The following is a 22,327-nucleotide window of genomic DNA, read 5'->3' on the forward strand; positions in this document are numbered from 1 at the left end:
GTACATCACTGCATAAGACTGTAGAAAACCTGTGCTTTCTGAACTATTTCTACAAATAACATCCTCTGACCCTAAAAAAGGGTCAGAGTTTGGAATCAATAATGTGCATCCCAATCATTGAGCCAGTTTTGTAACCTAGCTCCTAACCAGAGGGTCTTACTCATTCTTTGAATGTCCAGCTCCTCACCATATGTTTAGCTCGCATACAGCTCTGAGTAAATATGTTTAATCAACAGATTCATTTCTGTTGATTAGATTCTATACCTCACAAAATGTCCCTTTCTCTACACTGTCTGGCAACATGCAAAGAAGTTCAGGAAAACACTTATGTAGGAAAAACAGCTAAAATCAGTAGTGCCTTTATGTCAAAATTTCTTTGTAATTGTAATTAAGTACATTGTTAAGAGAGAAAACTCAGGAGTTCCCATTGTGGCACAGTAGAAACGAATCCGACTAGGAACCATGAGGTTGTGGGTTTGATCCCTGGCCTCTCTCAGTGGGTTAAGGATCTGGCATTGCCATGAGCTGTGGTGTAGGTTGTAGATGCGGCTCAGATCTGGCACTGCTGTGGATGTGGCATAGGCCAGCGGCTACTGCTCCAATTAGACCCCTAGCCTGGGAACCTCCACATGCCGCAGGAGCGGCCCAAGAAATGGCAAAAAGACAAAAAAAAAATTACTTTTTTGCATGCCACCTGGACAATGTAAAATTAACCTAGGAAATGAATTTCTGTGCTATATGAATTGAATATACTAACTAGAATAGGAAGCACATTAATGAAATGATTTTTTCAATTGATATAAGTCATATAGGAAGAAAAGTTTAACTCTCACTCTTTCTTTCAATTGTCCCATTTCCTCATGTTTTATCCATTACTCATGTCAGGTTTTGTTATTAACCTAAATAAAATAATAGCACATCAATTCTGCTGGTTATATGTAATAATGAACAGATAACTTGCACATAATTATTGCATTGGTAATAACAATAAAAACAATAGGCAATTTGCAGCAACATGGATGGACCTAGAGATCATCATACTAAGTGAAGTCAGAGAAGGACAAATATCATATTTTATTCACTTATATGTTGAATCTAAAATATGACACAAATGAACTTATTTATACAATCTTACTGTTGGTTGAATCCTCCAAAATGGAGGATCTGCAGATACAGAAGAACCCTGGACATGGATGTGTCACCTATAAATTATCCATGGATTTTTGACCTCATCCCTAACCATAAATGGAAAAAATATGACTATCTCAATAAATTCTTAAAATTATATAATTTCCAGCACCTTTCATGATTTAAAAAATTCTAACAAAACTTGAAATAAAGGGAAATTTTTCAACCTAAAAAAAGGTATTTATGTAAAACCTACTAATAACATCATAATGATGAAATTCAATATTTTGTCCTTTAAAATCAGGAAGAAGGCAAGAATTCTGACAAGACAATCATATTCTTCTCACTACTTCTATTCAGCATTGTACTGGAAGTTTCACCCAGGGCATTAAGGCAATAAAAATAAATAAAGAGTCATCTAGATGAGAAAGGAAGAAGTAAAACTATCCTTATTCACAGATTACACACCTGTATAAAATCCTAAAATAGCTACAAACTCTTAAAATAACTAAATGTTGCAAGATCAAAAGTTTCTATTTTATCTTCACTTAATCCTTTTCGTTTGTTTTTTTGTTTTTTGTCTTTTAAGGGTTGAACCCACAGCATATGGAAGATCCTAGGCTAGGGGTCAAATCAGAGCAGCACCCACCAGCCTACACCACAGCTACAGCAACGCAGGATTCTTAACCCACTGAGTGAGGCCAGGGATCAAACCTGAATCTGCATGGAAATTAGTCAGGTTCCTTACCATTGACCACAACAAGAATTCCTTAATCCTTTTTTTGATGCTCTTTTTATATAGATCCAAGTTTCTAACTTGTACCGTTTTTCCTTTTTTTTTTTTTTTGTTTTGTTTTGTTTTGTTTTCCTTCTCTTGAAAGAATTTCTTTTAACATTTCTTGTAAGGTGGGTCTACTGGTGACAAATTCTCTCAATTTTTATTTGTATGAGAAAGTGTTTCTCCACTTTTTAAGAATAAGTTTGAACTAAATTTTGTGTATGGTATTAGGTAAGGTTCAAGAATACATTTTTTCTTATGTGAACAAGTCAATTGCTCCAGCACCACTTATTGAAAAGAACTTTTTTCTTCATTGTATTACAAGGGGGCCTTCATCATAAATCAAGTAATTAAAATATATTGGTCGGAGTTCCCACCATGGCTCAGTGGCTAGCGAATCCAACTAGGAACCCTGAGGTTGCAGGTATGATCCCCAGCCTTGCTCAGTGGGTTAAGGATTTGGCGTTGCCATGAGCTGTGGTGTAGGTTGCAGATGCAGCTCGGATCCCGCATTGCTGTGGCTATGGCATAGACCAGTGGCTACAACTCTGATTAGACCCCTAGCCTGTGAACCTCCATATGCCACAGGTGCAAAAAAGACAAAAATAAATAAATAAATAAAATGTTTGTCTATTTATGGAATCATTTTTATTCCGTAAATCTATGTATCCCTGTACTAATACTACAGTCTTAGTTACTATAGCTTTATATTAATTCTCGAAATAAGATCACCTAAATTCTTTTTTTTCTCCTTCAATCTTATCTTGAGTTATTTAGGTTCTTTGTTTTTCATATACATTTTAGATTCATCATGTCAATTTCCAAAAAATTCTTGCTGGGATTTCAGTTGTGGCTATGTTGAATAAATAGATCAATATAGGAGGAATTAACATCTTAACATTGAATCCTCTGCAACAGAAACACGATCTGTCTTTTCATTTATCATTTCTAATTTTTCTCAAGCTCATAAGGAACAGTCACTAAAATCACACTCTGGGCCATAAATACTCCTTCCTTCACAAATTTTTAAAAACAGGAATCACATGTCTGTGCTCAGATCACAGCAGAATTAAGCTAGAAATCAATAATAGAAAGATAGGAAAATTTCAAAATACATGGATATTAAACAACACACTTCTAAACAACACATGGGTCAAAGAATAAATCTCAAGGCAAATTTTAAAATAGTTTGAACTAAATGAAGACACAATTTGTCAAATTTTGTGGGAAGCAACAAAAGCAGTGGTTAGAGGGAAATGTATAGCACTGAAAGCATACAAGAAAAACCTAAAATCAATAAGCTAAGTTCCCACTTTAGAAAACTAGAAAAAGAAGAGCAAATTGAGCCCAAAGTAAGCAGAGGAAAATAAGAATTAGAGCAGAAATCAATGAAATTGAAAATGGGAAATCAGTGGAGAAAATTAACGAAATCAAAAGCTGATTCCTTTAAAAAAATTGATAAAACTGATAAGCATCTAGCCAGGCTAAGAAGAGCAAGAACATGAATTACTAATATCAAAAATTAAAGTGGACATCACTACAGATCCCATGAATATTAAAAGGATAACCAATGAATATATGGGAGTACTCTATACTTTCTGCTCATTTCTCTATAAACCTAAAACTGCTCTAAAATAAAGCCTACTAATAAAAAATAAAAAACAAAAGCAAACAAAAAAGAGATGTGCTGTCAGCAGGTTGAGCCTAGAAGGGTAGGGAGGATATATTCTTAACGGATGGGGAATAGGGCATATGGTAACAAAAAGCATTTGTGCTTGAAAACTACTGAATAAGTATGATCTCCAAAGATGGTTACATTCTGAGGCATGGGAGTTTGGATGTCAACATACACATTTTTGTAATACACAATCCAACCCCTAACCTGGGGGATGAAGTGGAAGGCACCAGGCAAAGCTGGACTTTAGAGCAGGAAGGCATTTATCTAGGGCAGAAAAGCAGATAGGCCCATGGAATGAATGGGAAGCCATGGGCCCCAGTTCCAGTTAAGGGGAAATAAAGCCAAAGTGGACCTTCAAGACTCAGGCAGAACACTGATGAGACCCAGCTGGGGAGGAGCAGGCCCAAGACCTGTGCCAAGACTCATACCAGGGATGAGGTGGTCAGATTCAATCCTGTGCTCAGATTTAATTGGCAGAACAGAGGTAAGGACAGGTGTGGCCATCAATATAACCACAGGTGCATAGAGTGTCCCCCCACCCCCGATGAAACAGGTATTCAGATCTCAGACCTTCTGAGAGTGAGGGGCTGACAGGGCAAAGTGCATGGTGGTTTGGATGGAGAAGGTTATGAAGACCCAGTGCAGGATGATGGGCTTGGAATTTGACAAAAAGCAAATAAGAGGACTGTCAGGTGGCCTGGGCTGTCCCATGAGTTTAGGTCATAATCTTGCAATGAGCCCAGCCTGCTCAGTGGCTCTGATAGGAAGTGGGTGGTTGAGTCCACACTGTGTTGGGGATTTTCAGGGCCACTGCAAATGAGAAATGGGGTATGTGTAGAATGAGAAGCACGAAAAAAAGCAACAACCGAGCATGAATTCAGGCTGGGAAGGAAAAGCAGCAAAGCATATGTGTCTCAGAAGCACTCACTCCTCACTCCCTACTGCAACGGTTTTCCTTTAGGCCACAACAAAACTTCTACCTGCTTACCTGCCTTTCATCTCACCCACCCTTGCCTCCCCTTCTCCATCCTGCTGCCAGAATGAGCCGAAAGGTTTAATCATGTTGCTCCTTTGCATAAAATTCACTTTCTATTGCCTAAATACAGCAGATACAGTATGCTGTACACCTAGGTCTTCTGTTCAGCAGAGGAAGCCATATCGTGTAGACAAAGAAGCAGTGGCATCAAATCAGATATGCTTGCAGCTGATGCCAACCCTCCATTTGCTTGCAAAAGGTGTACAAGTGTGACTGCTTTCCACATGGAATTTGATGCACCGCCACCATCAAGCAGGACCTTGCTGGTACCATTTCCTGAGTCTACAAGGTTCTCTCTGTCCTGGCTCTCCCTCTCCAAGGAACCCTCACCATCCTTCAAGAAGACCACTGACCACACCAGCTGGAAACGACCACTCCCCCATTTAGCCCTTTTTCTCTTCTTCATTGTGTTTTTTCAAATGTACATGAAATTAGCATTTTTGAACATCTGTGTGACAGGTGGTGCATGAGGTGCTTTTATTTAGATGGATTTTACCAATCTCCTCAAGGAAGAATTACTGGGCCCACTGTACAGCTGAGGAGAATTAAAGGGGTGCTAACACTCATGGAGGGCCTGTTCTGTGCACAGAGCTTTCCACGTGTAACCTCACTCAACCCACACAGAAGCCCTGTGGGACAGCTTCTATTTCAGAGGTGACCGTAAGTTACACAGAGGATTTTAAGTAATGGAGCGATCAATCTAATCCAAGTGTGTTTGCCTCCAAACCCCCTGGGCTTTTCACTCTGACATGCTCTTGAAGAAGCCTATGGAAGTTCCCATCGTGGCTCAGTGGTTAACGAATCTGACTAGGAACCATGAGCTTGCAGGTTCGATTCCTGGCCTTGCTCAGTGGGTTAAGGATCCGGCATTGCTGTGAGCTGTGGTGTAGGTCGCAGGTGCGGCTCGGATGCAGTGTTGCTGTGGCTCTGGCACAGGCTGGTGGCTACAGCTCCGATTCGACCCCTAGCCTGGGAACCTCCACATGCCATGGGAGTGGCTCAAGAATTGGCAAAAAGACAAAAAGAAAAAAAGGTGATCTTGGCTCTGTGGACCCCTCCCATAGCTCATTATTATAAAACCTTATGTATGGTGGAGGCTGGTAAATTTCTTCATTCATTCATGCATTCATTCAGTCATTCCACAGATATTTACTGAGCAGCTCCTATGTGCTTCCTCAATGAAGAAATGAATGCATGTGGCATGGCACATGGTAGCAAGGGCTGTGGAGATACGGGAGTGTGGGCAGTGGGAGGAGGTTCTGTTTTTGGACCCTCCGTTACACTCCACTGTCTCTGTGTCTGCTGCTTCCACATCATGCTGACATAATTACCACATCCCTGTGTTTGTCTTGATAGCTCATGAAGCAAGTGGCCTTTTTATTTTCAAGAGTGCTTTAACCATCTTCAGCCCTTCCTACTTCTATATAGATTTTAGAATCAGCTTCTTAAGATCCACAAAATGCTGGGGTTTGATTGGGATTTTTATTCTATAAATCAGCTTAGGGAGAATTCACTTTAACTACACTAAGTCTTACAATCTGTGAGCTTAGTAGAGCTCTCCTTTAATGTCAGTGACATTTTATTTTCTTTGAAGACTTATGTACTTTTATTAGGTTTATTCCAGACATATAATAGTTTAAGTCATTGAAAATGGATCTTTAAGACATTTATTTTCTGTTTATTGCTGGGAAATAAAAATGATCAACATTTAGAAACTGATTCTTATATCTGGCAATCTTATCAAACTATTAGTTCTAATATCTGTGGACTCTATTGGAATCTCATATTCAAAAAGTTACAGTTTGTTTCTTACTTTGCAGTCCTTAGACCTTTTATTTCTTTTTCTTATTTATTGAGCTGGCTAGGGCCTTCAGGAAAGCAGTGACTCCAAAAGTGACTGAATTTTGGTTTCATAGTTTGAAGGCAGAATCAACAGGATTTGTGGACAAATTGTATTTAGGCTGTGAGAGCAAGAAAGGAATCAAGGATTTGGGCCTGAACAATTAGAAAAATGATATTTAATGCAGGCCAAGCCAAAGGTTTGTTGATTGTACAGTGCTGGAAATTAAATGAAGAAAGACAAAAACCAACTACACTTATTGGCAGTGATCTCCCTCACAGGCTTAAGCCTGGTTTTCCACTTTTGAAATAACTCACACTCTAGTAAATCTGTACACAAATGTACAGATGCTCTGAGTTGGGCCTAACTTAGGTTTCCTGTTCAGTCACTGCCCTCTACAGGGAGCTTGTGTGAGTATGAGCTGTGCACACTAATAAAAATCCAAACCAGGAGTTCCTGCCGTGACTCAGTGGTTAACAAATCCGACTAGGAACCATGGGGTTGCAGGTTCAATCCCTGGCCTTGCTCAGTGGGTTAAGGATCCGGTGTTGCCGTGAGCTGTGGTGTAGGTTGCAGACGCAGCTCATATCCCAAGTTGCTGTGGCTCTGGCGTAGGCCGGTGGCTACAGCTCCGATTCGACCCCTAGCATGGGAACCTCCATATGCCACGGAAGTGGCCCAAGAAATGGCAAAAAGATGAAAAATAAAAAATAAAAATAAAAACCCAAACCAAGAAATATAGGTTAATTTCTCCTTCCATCCTCAATCTTTCCTGTGTCCAACACACACACACACCACACACACACACACACACACACACACAGTTTTGCAATCTCTCCCCAGATCAGGAAACTACAACAGAACCTCCCACTCAGGAAACGTGGTCCCTGCAAGGCCCTTCAGGTAGCTTTTCTAGAAGGTTGTCCTAGAAGGGCCAGCTACAATTCTACGGGCTTAACCTAAGAACATTGAAGAGTCACTGAAGAGGTGACCCTTGAAAGACCCTGGGTCACAGAAAGAGATCTCATTATCCCAGATGGAAGGCCAGTGTGATCATCCTGGCAAAGGCCTGTTGAAACCACCCTAACCTCCCATTTTAAAGCATTTTAAAAATATTAAGTTAAATTTTCATTTGTCCTAACTGAAAATCAATGTTGTTTAAAGTGATTAAGTCAAGAAAAATAGCACTGTCACTGCATGGAGGGAAATACCAGAAGAAATGGTTCATGAAGTTAAAAACTTCACCTTTAAGGAGTGGAATTCTAGTAGTTACTGGTTTTTAAAATACAATTTTTACCACTTTCATTTCTGTACTTGCAACTGCCTTAATGACTTTCCGCTCTACGTATTTATACCATACACAGTCATCTAATATTCATTTTTGTGTATGAGCTACCTTCTTTATCCATCCATACACACATTCACATGAACATAGCTGTTCAGTTGGCTTTTTTTTCACTTAACCCTTAGTTTCAGTTGCAGTGAACAGTTCACCGCGTTTCTAGTCTTCAGAATTACCATGACTGCATGGTATCCAGTGTGTTGCTGTACCATAATTTAGCTAAATACCTTAAAGGGTAATATTCTGGACTGTTTTCATTTTCCACTGAAAATAACACTACAGTGAAAACTTGCAGGCACGTGGTCTTGTTCGTTCCACTTTGACTGAATCACGATTGCTGAATCACGTTCTGGGGTTCCATCTAAGCGGCTCAACTCACATTAGGGACAGACACTATCAAGTTAGTATCAGCGGCGGCACGGGGTTCAAAGGACCCCCGCATTATGGCTGGCCCTCCGCCCAAGGGGCGGGGCCAAGTGCGTCCCCATCCCGCGCTGCGTCACCGTCTTCCTGCCCGCGAATTGAGGCGTCTCGGCTGTGGGCCGCGCGGGCTCGAGGAGCGCGGACACGGGGCGCGCCGGCCGTGGCTCCCTGGGCAGCGGCCGCGCTCCCGCCCTTGAAGCCGCTGCGTGCGTTGAGGCTCACGCTGGCCGCTGCTTTCCTGACGACCCTCCTGCTGCAGCTCGTGCTGCGCGCTTTTCCAGGACCTGATCCGCTGCGGGAAAACAGGGCACGGTGGACCCCTGCCGGGCCTTGACTGTCCCCAAGAGGTCACCGCGCTCGGGCAGCCGGCAGAGGGCAGCAGATGCGGGCATGGCTGGCGCGGACCCGGCCGCAAGCCCGCATGTTCCCAGCCACGCTGTTAGCTGGCCTCCCGCGCGCTGCCGTGGCTGCCGTCTGGCCCTGGCAGCAGAATCATCCGAGGGCGCAGGAATGTGAATAGGTGGCCGCACGTAGTCGTTCTTTCGGGGGAAAGTGGCAGCGCTCCTAAATTTGGGCCTGGTCACAAGTTGAAATCTTTCTCCCCAAAGGCTCCTCTTTCCCTTCTCCTGGCCTCCAGGGACTCCTCATCTAACTCAAAGTCTCCGGAGGTCACTAGAAATGAAGCCGAGCCCGCCCTTCACTCCTCTGTGTCTCCTATTTGTAACCCTGCCCCCGCCCCCGCCGCCGCGACCCTCTCAGGCAGGATGAAGGGAGGGAAAGCTGGTCACCGCCTGTCGCCGCTGACGCTTCACCCCCACCAGGGTATGTACCTCTAGAGAAAGCTGCCCAAGTGGCACATTTTAGGCATACTTGGTCCCTAAGCAGCATTTGACTTCAATAAATTTCAAAACTAAGTTTAACGAGCTGTTACACCGTTAGGGCTTAAGCAAAATTATTTAAGAAACTGTCCAACTTGTTAGATATTTTTGTTTGTTTTTATTTTAAATTCAGAACCTAGCCAGGTCACACACTTCTAGATGGTAGGCACAGATTTCTTTCTTTCTTTTTTTTTTTTTTTTTTTTTTTTTTTTGAGATAATATCCCAGGTTGGCATTTAGGAAAGAATCTGCAGAAATGACAGGGTTTCTGATGTATAAACACCTTGGTGCTCTGGTAGGCAGTGCCCAGATCCGCAGATAAGAAAGGGTCTAAGTGCACGTGACTTCCCGCTTTGTTGGTGAAAGATTCACCAAGTGTTAACACTGCGAAGGGAACCCAGGTCATTCTGAGGAAGGGTGAAGGGAATGAGGGCTTGGGCAGAAGTAGACAATTCAAATGCAAGGATTAAACCTGTTTCTTAGAGGCTCTTTTTAAGCGGAAATTTCCTGCCACTATTTTTAATCAGGTTCTGATTGTACTAAGTACTTTTCTACTTCTTAGAGGAGGCATTCCTAGGTTATTTATTTTAATGTTATTAAGTGAAGAAAAAAAGTATTTGAGTGCAAATCTAACAGTTTACTTTCTGCATTTTAAAATGGTGTTAAGGAGTTCCTCTCGTGGCTCGGTGGTTAACGAATCTGACTAGGAACCATGAGGTTGTGGGTTGCATCACAGGCCTCGCTCAGTGGTTAAGGATCCGGCGTTGCCATGAGCTGTGATGTAGGTAGCAGACGTGGATCGGATCCCGAGTTGCTGTGGCTCTGGCATAGGCCAGCAGCTATAGCTCCGATTAGACCCCTAGCCTGGGAACCTCCATATGCAGTGGGTGCGGCCCTGTAGGAGAAAATGTCCCAATAAAATGTAGAAAGGAGAGACCCCAGCCATGATGACTAAGCAAAGTCTAGCCAACTGCCCCAACCAGTCCTCCTCCATGCATCTGCTTTCGCATCTACTACCTTGCCTGACGTCACTCCAGTCCAACTAGTCAAGCTTGGACCCGGAAGACGTAGCCCATAAAAGCCTTGTGAAACCCTTCTTCCGGGCTCAGACTCTGGAGAGCGATCTCCTCTGAGCCCGCCGGGGTAATAAAACTGAGTTCTCCAACTCTCCGAGTGCTCGCTTGGTTTCTCGCTGGGTAAAAGAGCTGATCCACTGCAGCCGCAAAGCTGCCGGAGCTGGTACGCTACAGCCACGGGGCTGTCGCCAGAGCTGATACGCTGCATACGCTGCAGCGCAGGGCTGCTGGGTATCTGCCGTAACAGCCCTAGGAAAGACAAATGAATAAAAAAATAAAATGGTACTGAATGATGCTAGATTCAAGAGTATTTTCAGATCATTGTCTGCACTTCCCTATTTCTCTGGCTCCCCTGCACTCCTTGTTTCTACTCCAGTTTGTCAAGTCATTATATGAGAGCCAAGAGACAGATTTTGTACCTTCCCCTCTTCATTACTACAAGATTGGTACTCTTCAGGCCCCTTGTAATTTCTACTACATTATGAAATAATTGACGCTTTTTTCCTCTTTCAGAATTCTAGAATGGATCTGTGCATGGTGTTTTGTTTGGCTTTTTTTCTCAATTTAAACTGAAACTTTTTATACTAAAGAAAATACAGAAAATCCAAGCCAATAGTGAAAGGCAAAGATGTCTATATGCTACATTTACATTTTTTTCCTTGTTCAAAATTTAATAGTACTATTAAAAATGAGCATAAGCCTATAATTTTTATATTTAGAAATAGGCAGCTGTCAATTACATTTCTTCATCTAGAAGTTTAGGTGATTTTGTTTGGGATTTTTTTTCTAAAGAGACAAGAATTAAACCTTTAGTTTGTGGAGTGTGGTTTCATTAGCCCTGTCTGGTATGTTTCTTTTTTTTTAAATTAAGGTGATAGTTGCTTTTCTTGTTTTCTTTTTGGTTCCTAGAGTTTCGATTTCCCAGAAAATCTGAATAAATCTATAACCCCGAACATGAGTTACAATGCACTTTACTTGCATAGTGTATATATAGAGGTACTTCTGTTTCAAGTATTTCAAAATGTTATGGAAACTTTGCAGTTGAGTTGAGCTTTAGAGACAGAACCATCCAAAGTTTCCCTACTGGGGTTCAGGGGTCCTAACCAGCAGTCGGGAAACTGTGGATAGAATTCAGGGCAAATTGATTGGGAAAAAAGTACATCTTTTTTTCACTAACCTCTAGGTGAAATTCAGCATCTCCTGAATGATGAATGTGATCAACAAACCACAGAATTAGCAGTACCTGCAATTTTGTGACAAGTTTTTTCAATATCACATTAAAAATATTTTAAAAACCTCCAAACATTATTTTCTTCCCAGTAAGAATACTGTATTGTTATTCTCAACTAGATCTTGTCATTTAAAACATTAAGAAGCACATATATTACTATATCACAAATGTTTCTTAGTTATGTTACTTCTATTTCTATATAGTTGGTTTCCTTTGCAATCCTGAGGCATTTTCATGCCTGGCAAGGGGTCGGTTGCCTTCACATTATTGCCAAAGGAGGCCATGGGAGAAAAATATTAACAACTGCTGCTCTGGACTATAAACTTTCCATATAGTTACATTTGTCTTGTCTGTTGTCATATCTCTGGCCCAATGCCTGACATGATAATCAGTGCTTTGAATGAATCAAAGAAAAAAAAGATGTTTTAGGTTTAAGTGGTTTGGTGGTTAACTTGGCTGATTTCTCTGAGAGTGACTTTGGATGAAATGCCTTCTCTTTCATTCATTTATTTATTTAACCAGTGTTTATGGAGTGCTTCTATGTGCCAGGAGCTATTCTCTGTTCCTTGGAGCCTTTGTTTTTGTAAACAGACAGTAAATATGTAAACAAATCTTGTAGAACAAGCACAATAATTTCAAATGGTAGTAACTGCTCCAGAGGTAATTCAACCTGGTTACTTGATCATGAGCAAGACAGGGGTGGTGGTGACAGCTTTGGAAAGGTTGGTCAGTAATGGGCGGAATGGGAGATGGGTTCAATTCCAGGAGGCCGCCCTTATGAGCACAGTGGAGATTAGATTTGAGTCTGAGCGTATGAGAAGCAGCTTTAGGATGGGGAGGGGGCATGGCGTTACATGATGTATGTTTGAAGGGATGACTAACTGTTGCATGAACACTAGATAAGATGCTGTCAGTGGTCCAGGTAGGAGGTAGTGGTGTGTGCTAGAGTGTTGCCATAATAGCAAAAAGGTGGTGATGACATCAAAGCCCATAGCACAGGGCCAGGCACCCAGTCAGAGCTTAGTAACCATTAGTTCCCTTCTTTAGTTAACCCCATAATTCCCGTAACTGGTCCTGGAATCAATTCTGGCAGTCAGCACATACGTATTAAGTCAGATAACATCTCTTGACACAGAACCATCCAGTGGCTTCCAGCTCACAGGAAGAGCCCTAGGCCCTCTCCAGTCTTGTCCCCCCACCTCACTGACTGTCTTCTATAGTTTGCCCCCCATGTAGCTCCAGTCCAGGTTTTCTTCTACCTCAGGGGCTTTGCACTGCCTGTTCCCTCTACCTGGAAAGCTCTTCCCCAAAATAGCCGGGTGGTTTATGCCCTCACTTCCTGTAAATCTGCTCAGGTATTATCTTCTCAGTGAGGCATGCCCTATCCACCCTGCTTAAAAGTATAATACTGCCTTCTTTTCTGACCAGCTTAAGTTTTCTCAGTAGCAGTTACCACCTACTGACATGCTATAAAATTTAGTTGTGTGTGCGACTGTGAGTCTAAGCTCCATGAAGGCAGGAATTGTTGTCTGTTGAGTTTGCTACATCCCCAGAGCCTAGAGCAGTTCCTGGCTTTTAATAAACACCAAAATGTTAAGTCAGAGGAGTGCTTGCTCAATGCCCAGCCCAGTTTTACCCTGAGGATCACTGAAGCCCTGCACCCAACATCTTGCCTCCGTTAAGCAAAGTGCCAAGGTAGGAAGGAGAGGGAGAGCATGTGAGAAAAGGAAGGAATTTTTAGATCTGCTTTTGAGGCAAGAGCCGAGCTGAGTTTTTTGTTTTAATGAGATATAATGGAGTTCCTCCTGTGGTGCAGCGGGTTAAGAATCCAACAGCAGCGGCTTGGGACTCTGTGGAGGTGACGGTTCAATCTCAGGCTGGGGGCAGTGGGTTAGAGGATCTGGTGTTGCCATGATTGCAGGAGTCCCTGCAGTCCCTGGCCTGGGATCTTCCATTTGTCACAGGTGTGGCCATGAAAAGAGAGAGAGACCCTCGAATAAAGAGTAGAACAAGTTTCCTATCAAGGGCAATCAGGCAAGCAAAGCAAGAGAAGAAAGTGCAAGATGGAGGAATAAGGGAAACAACCTGCCTGTGAATCAGTGCCCCATGGCACCAGTAGGGCCCCGCAAGGTGTGGCTGCGCAGCTTATATCAGGCACACCTGAGTGATCTGGGTGACTTAAGGTTTGGTATGAATTGGTGCACGTTTGTAGGGTCAGAAAAGCAGGTTCAGGCAAGTTCAAGCAGGTTCTTGCACGCATAGAAGCACAGTGGTGTGATTTTAGCTTCAGAGTCACCAGGGCAGGGTCTGGAGCCAAGCACTGCCACTTACCACATGACCTTCTGAGCTTAGTTTTCTCATCTGCCACATGAGGATAACCACATCAACTCAACAGGATTGTTGGGAAGATGAGATAATCTTAACTGGTCTTCTCACAACTAGACTTTTACCTAGTTACCAGAGAGGTGGGTTTTTTGTTTTTTGGTTTTTTTTCCACATAAAGAAAGAGTGAAATGAATGAGCAATGCTCTCTATTTTTTGATTGTAATAAAATATACATCATGATTACCACTTTAACCCTTTTTGAGTAGATACAGTTCAGTGGCTTTAAGTGTATTCACATTGCTCTGCAGCCATCAACACCATCCACATCCAGAACTTTTCCATCAATCAGGAGGAATTTTTAAAACATAAATGATTACTTCAAGCCACTCTGTTCAGATAGCTCTCCATCACACGAAAAACCCAGTGTTCTTACATGGCCTAGTCCTCTCCACACAGGTGGCCTTTATGGTTGTCCTTTCCTCTGCCTAGAAAAGTCTTTCCATAGAAATGCACAAGCGTTACTCATTCTAGCCAAGAGTCACTTCCACAAGGCCATCCCTGACCATCTACCCAGAACAGCACCCCCCACCACCCCGTCCCGTCACCCAGTATTGGGCTGAATGTCTAAAGGTGCATTTGCTGTCTGCTGAAAGGCACACTTCACCAGGGCAGGTACCTGGTCACAGTTCACTCCCTGCTGAGTCCCCAGCTGTAAGAATATCACCTTGCAGGTTCCAAGTGCTTGATACAGTGTTTTTTGGAATGAAGTAGGTAAAGTGGCTCAAAAGTTGCCCCTCAGAGATTCTTACAGTAAATGAAATAAGTCAGAAAGAGACAAATACCACATGTTATTACTAATGTGTGGAACCTAAAATACAGCGCAAATGAAACCATCTACAGAACAGAAACAGGCTCACAGACATGGAGAACACATTGTGGTTGCTAAGGGGGAGGGGCGGGGGGAGGGTGTGGGATGGACTGGGAGGTTGGGGTTAGTAGATGCAAACTATTCTTTTGAGAATGGATAATCAATGAGGTCTTGTGTACAGCACAGAGAATGATGTCCAGTCTCCTGGGACAGACCATGACGGACCATGACAGACCATCAACTACGCTTTAATACAAATAAAAGATGGACATTAATACTAAAAAAACAGTTGCCCCTCAGAGGTCTCACCCCCTGCCCCCATACTCTTTCCGAGGCGCCTGCCAAGCGAGGTGCTGCTGACATTCTGCTCTGCTCTGTTGGCTCAGTTCTGGAAGTGTGTCTTAAGGAAGGCCCTGGGAGGCAACCAAAGGCCAGGGTCCTGGGGATGGAGACAAATGGATAGAACTGACACTTCTTGCATGAACTTTGGAGTAAACTAAGCTCTGTAGCCTGGAGAAGATGCTTATCAGGAGTGACAGGGTATCTCAGAGAGGGCAGATCCTGGGGTAGAACTTGTACCAGCAGTGGGGAGAATTGAGTGGGTTGCTGTGGAGTGAGCAGCCCAGATCAGTGCTTGGCAGACTGGGTTGTGGCCATGGTCTGGATCTGTGAGTTCTGGCAAGAGTATTCTAGATGCACCAGAAGGAGTCCCTGAGTCTGCGTGTGATCCAGACCATCTCGCCACATCACAGATTCATGGGACAAGCAGGAGGGCTTAACATAGATGTGACAAGGTCCAATGACCTCCAGGCCCCTGCAGAGTCTGAATGATTTTGAGTTGAAAGTACAAAGAGAGACTTCAAAAGAACCTATGTTATGCCCTTGTGTTATATCAGATGATTTCTTGCAGCAAACCAATGTCACCTTTTGTGTTAAATGAACACTATTAATTGCTAATATCAATTTTTATTAGCTTTGTGATTTTATTTATTCATTACTGTGCTGATTGCAAAATAGGTGCTCTGCCCATCAGGAATTGGTAGCTAGTTTTATGATTTCATGTTTGTCATGTCATTATAAAAGGAATTTAGGTCAACACAATTTAGGAAAACAATGAATCAGAAGACCTTTAAGGTTTCTTGCAGTCTTGAGAGCCTGTGATTGTGCAAATCTTGTGTAACAGTTGTATGGCTATCATGGCAGTGTTACTCGAGATTTAGAAATCTTCCACAAGGGAGTTCCCGTCGTGGCTCAGTGGTTAACAAATCCGCCTAGGAACAATGAGGTCGAGGGTGCGATCCCTGCCCTTGCTCAGTGGGTTAAGGATCCAGCATTGCCGTGACCTGTGGTGTAGGTCACAGACACGGCTCGGATTCTGTGTTGCTGTGGCTCTGGCATAGGCTGGCAGCTACAGCTCTGATTAGACCCCTAGCCTGCGAACCTCCATATGCTGCGGGTGTGGCCCTAGAAAAGGCAAAAAGACCAAAAAAAAAAAAAAAAAAAAAAAAGAAGAAGAAGAAGAAATCTTCCACAGATCTGGCTTGTGTTTCCACAGTCTGGGCTTCCTCCACTAGACCCTGGGACCCTTTTGAGTTTGAGCTCAATCCTTGAGATAAGAAAGATAGCTAATTGTCCTTCCATCTAAGTTTAACCTCAGGAAGTGTCTTTTTCCTACAGGTTAATCAGTCCCATCATTTGAAAGGAAATTTTAAAAATCTAAACATCTGTAGGATTCAGGTTCTTATATTAAAAAGCAAAACTAAGACAAAAAAACAATAATTTGGAGTTCCCATCATGGCTCAGTGGTTAATGAATCCAACTAGGACCCATGAGGTTGCAGGTTCAATCCCTGGCCTTGCTCAGTGGGTTAAGGATTCGGCATTGCTGTGAGCTGTGGTGTAGGTTGCAGATGCAACTCAGATCCTGAGTCACTGTGGCTCTGGCATGGGCCAGCAGCTACAGCTCCAATTAGACCCCTAGCCTGGGAACCTCCATATGCCTCGGGAGCAGACCTAGAAAAGCCAAAAAAAAGCAAAACTATACTTGGGGAAAGGGAACAGGGAAACTAAAGACAGTCTTCCTGCATAATGGCTTCAAGTGGATCTGCTGTGGTTGTTCCTACTGGCTTCCCCTCTACAGGTGTTTTTCTTCCTTCTGCATCAGCCCAGTGCTGTGGAACGGCTTCCTGCTTTGGAGCCTTACTCAATCCCTGTTCCTGGGAGTGCCTTTTCCAAACTAGCTTCACAGTTTGCTGAGAAGTCTTAGGGCTGTGCAACTCCCAGGTATCAACTCCCTCGGCAAATTCCAGTTGTTGCATCCTGTTCCGGCCTTTCCACCCCCGGGGAACTCTTCTTGGTATTTCATAGCAGCTCCCAGGCTCCTCCTCAGGGGTCTGGGAATGGAGGGTGGAGCAGATCTCAGCCAGATGGCCAAGGGGAGGCCCAAGTCCTCACTGAAATCATGGCAGAGCCGAGAGTCACCCCCATCTCTGGCTCCCGGCAAGCACTGTGCTGTGTGCAGGACTGGCTGTCCTCCCTCTGATATTTTTAGTACTGTTGATAAACTTACACAGACGTTTTTACACTTCAGGGGAAAGTGTTTAGGATCCCTCAGGTTTGCCTTGAAGCATTTATCTTATATGTAGTTCCAACCAGAACCATGTCTCTGGACTCCAGCAATTTGACAGAAAATTACTTTTGGGTCACAGGTGAAAAATATTTCTTATGCCATATGGCTTTGATTATATAATAAAATTGGCTGTAAACAGTTGTTGACCAGGTGATTACAAGATAGGCTTTAAATTTGCTTCACTGTGCCTCATGTAAAGTGTGCAGAGAACAACTTAAAAAAGTAAGGCATTGATGGTGAAAAATCATAAAATGGACCCAATTAAATTCAGGCCTGGGGAGAGGGGAAAATTAGAGACAAACTGTCTGGGTGCGATCTCTGTGCTTGGTTCCAGCAGCCAAACCGCTGGCTCCCTAGGAACAGTCTTTGCTCTATAACCAGAGGAATTTGTTGCAAAAGATGGCAGTCAGGAGGCTCCCGATGTGGCTCAGTGGTTATGAACCTGACTAGGATCCATCAGCATCTGGGTTCCCTCCCTGGCCTCGCTGAGTGGGTTAAGGGTGTTGCCGTGAGCTGTGGTGTAGGTTTCGGACTTGAGTTAGATCCTGAGTTGCTTTGGCTGTGGGGTAGGCCAGCACCTGCAGCTCATATTTGACCCCTAGCCTGGCAATTTCCTTATGCTGCAGTGCGGCTGTAAAAAGACCAAAAAAAAAAAAGGGGGGGGGGCAGTCTGAGGGAAAAAAATCTCTACACATCCTACCTGGGAGGGGAGCTACCTAGGTGATCCCACTTCATTCACCTCTTCATTTGTTTACTGTGGGCTGGCCCAGGTTCTGGTATTTGGAGGGTGGTTGGGAGGAGTTTTATTTGGTTGTTTGTTTTAACCTATTCCTGAGGAGTTAGAACTAGGCTTTACTATATTTAAAACAGAAAAGCAGGCAAAGATAATCTACAGGATGGAAGTCTCCATAGGGCTCGCCCTTGGGAGGTGGGGGAAGGGACAGGGCCTGGGAGGGAACACAGGGAGGTGCTGGCTGTGCCCTGGTTCTCGATCTGAGTCCCGGGCTATACTGGTGGGATGGACTGGTTTAGTTTGTAAAAATTCACTAGGATGTATCCTCATTGTATTTTTATGATGTGTGTTTGTGATAACTTTCTTTTTTTATTTTTATTTTTTATTTCTTTTTTGCTTTTTAGGGCCGCACCCAGAGCATATGGAAGTTTCCAGGCCAAGGGTCGAATCAGAGCTGGAGCTGCCAGCCTACACCACAGCCACAGCAATCCTGGATCCTTAATCCACTGTGTGAGGCCAGGGATTGAACCTGCATCTGCTTGTATACTAGTCAGATTCCTTTCCCCTGAGCCATGATGGGAACTTCCAACATGAAAAGCAGAGGATAGATCTCAAGGCTCACAGTCCCCCCAAAGTATAATTTTTTAATATGGAAAGAAATGCCTGGTTTTCACTGTCTCTGTTCCCACCCCCTTTCTGTCTGCTCCCTGCTTGTCTGTCTCTTGTCCCCCACCCTCAGGCATCCCATCAGGAGGCTTGCTCAGAGGGGATCCAGGGACTCCTCCTGAGCCTTCATCTGGCTGTCAGTGCAGGGACCTGACTCCTCACAGTGATGCCACGCGGCCCGAAAGGCTTTCACAGCATGAAGTAGAGCCAGGAGACCTGCTCTCAGCTCTGCCACCTGCTCGCTGTGTGACCTTGAGGCAAGTTGCTTGACTTCCCTCGGCCCAATTCTTCACTCCCCTCAAAAGGCGGTGTTAGACTGGTATCTCAGGCAGCTTCCCCGCTCTAGTCTTGTCTAATACTCTGGAAGCAGAACTCTGAATTAGTCCTGGAGGGACTAGCTGAGCGCACTCGGTTCTGAATTGGAGGGGGTGGCCTGGTGCTGTCTGCCCTCTCAGGGCCAGTGTTTCCGTGGCTGCACAGCCACGGAGACGGCTCGAGTGCTTCTATGTCCGTGCCTTTCCAGGGTGACGGTTCACGTTGTGCAGGATTGTTTTGGGCTTGTCTACCACGTCTTCATCAGCCTAACTGTGCTGAGCGAAGTACCAATGGGCTGCTGGAACGGTGCGCAGTTGCTGGGGTTGGAGGGACACCGGCTAAGCGCTGCACAAAGAGTTCTGGAAGTTTGAAAGTATGAGACGTGCCCAGTGCACTTGGTATTTGAGGAGCTGGGGCTCTGATTGTAGCTTTGAAAAGTCGACATCACATTAACCACAGCTGCCAAAACCTGGGAGACGCAACATGAGCAGAATGCTTTCAGGAAAGAAGTACGTGCAGAGTCTTCAGGAGGCCTGTTTTAAGGGTGAAGAAATGACTGTGAGGTGTCCCTTGATGGTAGGGAGGTAGGTGGGTTCCTGTGGAGGAAAGAGTCAGATGGAAGCAGGGGACACACACCCAAAGACAGGAGAGCAGGTCTGCCAGCCAGGTGGCAGCACAGGGGCGGGGGTTACTACAGCTTGAAGTCCTGGAGCTGCAGAGGAGGAAGGGGTGGCCTGAGCTCCTGGTGAGTAGTTGTGATTTGAAGAGGAGGGAGGGAGCCATTTAGTTTTGTGATTATACCCGGTCTAACAAAACTTTTCTTCAAGTGAGGGAGCCTGGGGGAGAGGACCAGTGAGCACCCAGGTAAATCAGAATTGTCTTCCCCCTCTCAGGTCTCACCAGCCAGGAAAGGCAGGCAAAATCACGACCTTTATTTATGCAGGGAAATGAAATGTGAGTTTGGGGTTGGGGGGAGGAGGATTGGATATGAAACATACACGACCTCTTTTTTGTAAAAACTGTGCATGCTTATCCTAAAGAATTCAAGTTCTTTTGGGAGAGTGAAAAGAGTTTTTAGAGCTGAGGGTAACTTTTTCTGCGCCCTTGGTGTCCATCAGCCCAGACACCACAGGGCAGTTCATTCACAACTGTTTTCTCCCTGTGTCCTAGAGCTGCCCAGTCCCTCCTCTTGAAGTGAGACCAGGGGCTGGGTATTTCCCATGTTCGTCAGTGAGCTTCCTCCTCAGGTCTGGTTTTGCAGTCAGGGGCCTCAATCATCCTCTCTCTTGCTGCAGGACAATCCAAGGCTTCCCTGGCTCTAGCAAAAATTTTCGAGTACAGCTTATTGATGATCTTTCTCAATTCCTGGGTTATTTATTGGCTACAGCCACTCAGCCACTATCTCCATCTAATTTCTCTAAACTTAAGTCAGTTTTTCTCCCTGAGCTTTTGGCTCTGGCTTCCTTGTGCAGTCTTGTCATTGTCACAGTATGAGCTGTCATTCCTGGAGGACAGTCCTAGGTTTTCACCCAAAGGAACTTTCCAGGACACTGAGCAGCACCTGGTCTGTCAGCACAACACATCCTCCTGGAGCTCCCTCTACTGGCTGACCCAGGTTTCTGCCTCCCTCTGCAGAAGCAGTCAGGGAAAGGTGCAAAATGGCTTTTGAACACTCCTTTCTGAAGGGTTCTGAAAACTGTGCTTCACCCACCTGTCCCTCACCTGCTGTCATCGGGGATGGTCTAGGGAGGGCTGGCTCAGGGCTTCATTGAGAGAGTACACCTGGGCATCAGCCAGCTACAGGGTCTGATGGGTGACGGGCCTGGAAGTCCCATGGGTCTGAGTCTGAATTCTGGACTATTTTAGCTTCCCTGTGCCTCAGAGCCTTCACCTGGAATTAGGGACGTCCAGAGGGTTCTTGTGAAAGTGGAAAGAAAGCAGCTGTAATCTGCCTAGGTCTTCAGGTTTCCTTGTCTTCAAAGCCTAGAGGGGCCTCCCCAGTCTGGACTCTGTGATGCCCCATTACATTGTCCTGGCTTTTGTTCTTCAGAGGCCACCTATGCCTAAATTATCTTTTGCTTATTGATTTTTTCTCACTTGTTGCATCTCTTGCTGTGAGGATGTGAGTTCATAAGGGCTGAGATCTTCCCTGATTTATCCACACCACGTCCAGCAAGATGCTCCATAAGCAACTAATGAATAAGCAGATAATTAAATACTACACAGATTAGACCCTCAGTAAATAGAAGCCTGCCTGTCACTTCTTTTCTGTTATAATTCCAGCTTAACCTTACAAATCTTTTCTCCTTCAGACATAATTTCTCTGCCTTTAGAGTAGGTGAATTGGCAGCGATGTGAACTCCCAGGCTCTTGCTTCAACATTAATCCTGCAGGAGTTCCCATCATGGCGCAGCAGAAACAAGTCTGATTAGGAACCATGAGGTTGCAGGTTCAATCCCTGGCCTCGCTCAGTGGGTTAAGGATCTGGCCTTGACGTGAGCTGTAGTGTAGGTGTAGTGTAGGTCACAGACGTGGCAGGATCTGGTGTTGCTATGGCTGTGGCGTAGGTCGGCAACCCCTAGCCTGGGAACCTCCATGTGCAGTGGGTGCAGCACTAAAAAGAAAAAGAATGTTTTTTCATATTCTGTTTACTTTAACTTATGAAAATATAACTTTTCAGTTAAATGGCTAAACCTAGTAAACAAAGAGACAATGGTAGATTATTTACAAAGAGTAAGTTTTTAAAAGAAATTAACAGAGGTGGATGTTCGCATCCATTACCCTTCTCCAGGTACCATTTGGAAGAGCTTGATCCTTGGTTATCTCACCTGAATCAACTTTGTAGGGACTCCCTCTTGGCTCCAGCGCCTAAGGCTCTTGCCTGTTGCCAGTGGGCAGTTTGATTTCTTCAGTCAAGTCCCTAACTAGCCTGAGTGCTTCCTGCTGAGCATCAGGAAGTCCTTAATTTGCTTTGCTGGTGCCAGTCCTTAGAAGACCTGCAGTCTCCCATCTTCCTGGTAGCTGGAGAAGGAGGAAGATGATGCTTTGAGTGTTTCTACCCCTGGAACAAAATCTCTCTGACTAGGTTCTCTTGAATCAGAAAGGGGTACCATTTTGGTTTTTATCTTGCCATTTACATTTCTTTTCTTTTTGAGACACCACCCTTAGCCTTTACTTCCAGTGACTTTCTTCATTGGCCAGAGCCAGTCAAGTCAGCATTCAAGATTTCCCTAGCTGTGGCTCAGAGTGAGATCCTTTAGAAAGCGTTTTTCTGACAGCAGACTGCAAGAAAAAAGACCAAGCCTAGAAATAAAAATGCAAAATAGTCTCACCATGTAAGAGTGCATCTCAAGAGTGAGAGACAGAGCTGACCTCTGTGTCT

At 44.2% G+C, this 22,327-nt stretch overlaps 1 protein-coding gene across 1 annotated transcript in view; it reads left to right on the forward strand.

The window, feature by feature from the left end:
- The window catches only part of LOC100523077 (polyprenol reductase), a 46,173-nt gene that overhangs the window by 22,051 nt on the left and 1,795 nt on the right, over positions 1–22,327 (forward strand). Inside the window, 7 exon segments of the mRNA XM_013978737.2 lie at positions 8,267–8,489; positions 8,491–8,544; positions 8,546–8,572; positions 16,743–16,885; positions 19,056–19,109; positions 19,112–19,147; positions 19,150–19,251. Coding sequence (XP_013834191.2) covers positions 8,267–8,489; positions 8,491–8,544; positions 8,546–8,572; positions 16,743–16,885; positions 19,056–19,109; positions 19,112–19,147; positions 19,150–19,251 — 639 coding nt within the window.

The sequence above is a fragment of the Sus scrofa genome, chromosome 8, assembly GCF_000003025.6.
Source record: "Sus scrofa isolate TJ Tabasco breed Duroc chromosome 8, Sscrofa11.1, whole genome shotgun sequence".
Taxonomy (NCBI): domain Eukaryota; kingdom Metazoa; phylum Chordata; class Mammalia; order Artiodactyla; family Suidae; genus Sus; species Sus scrofa.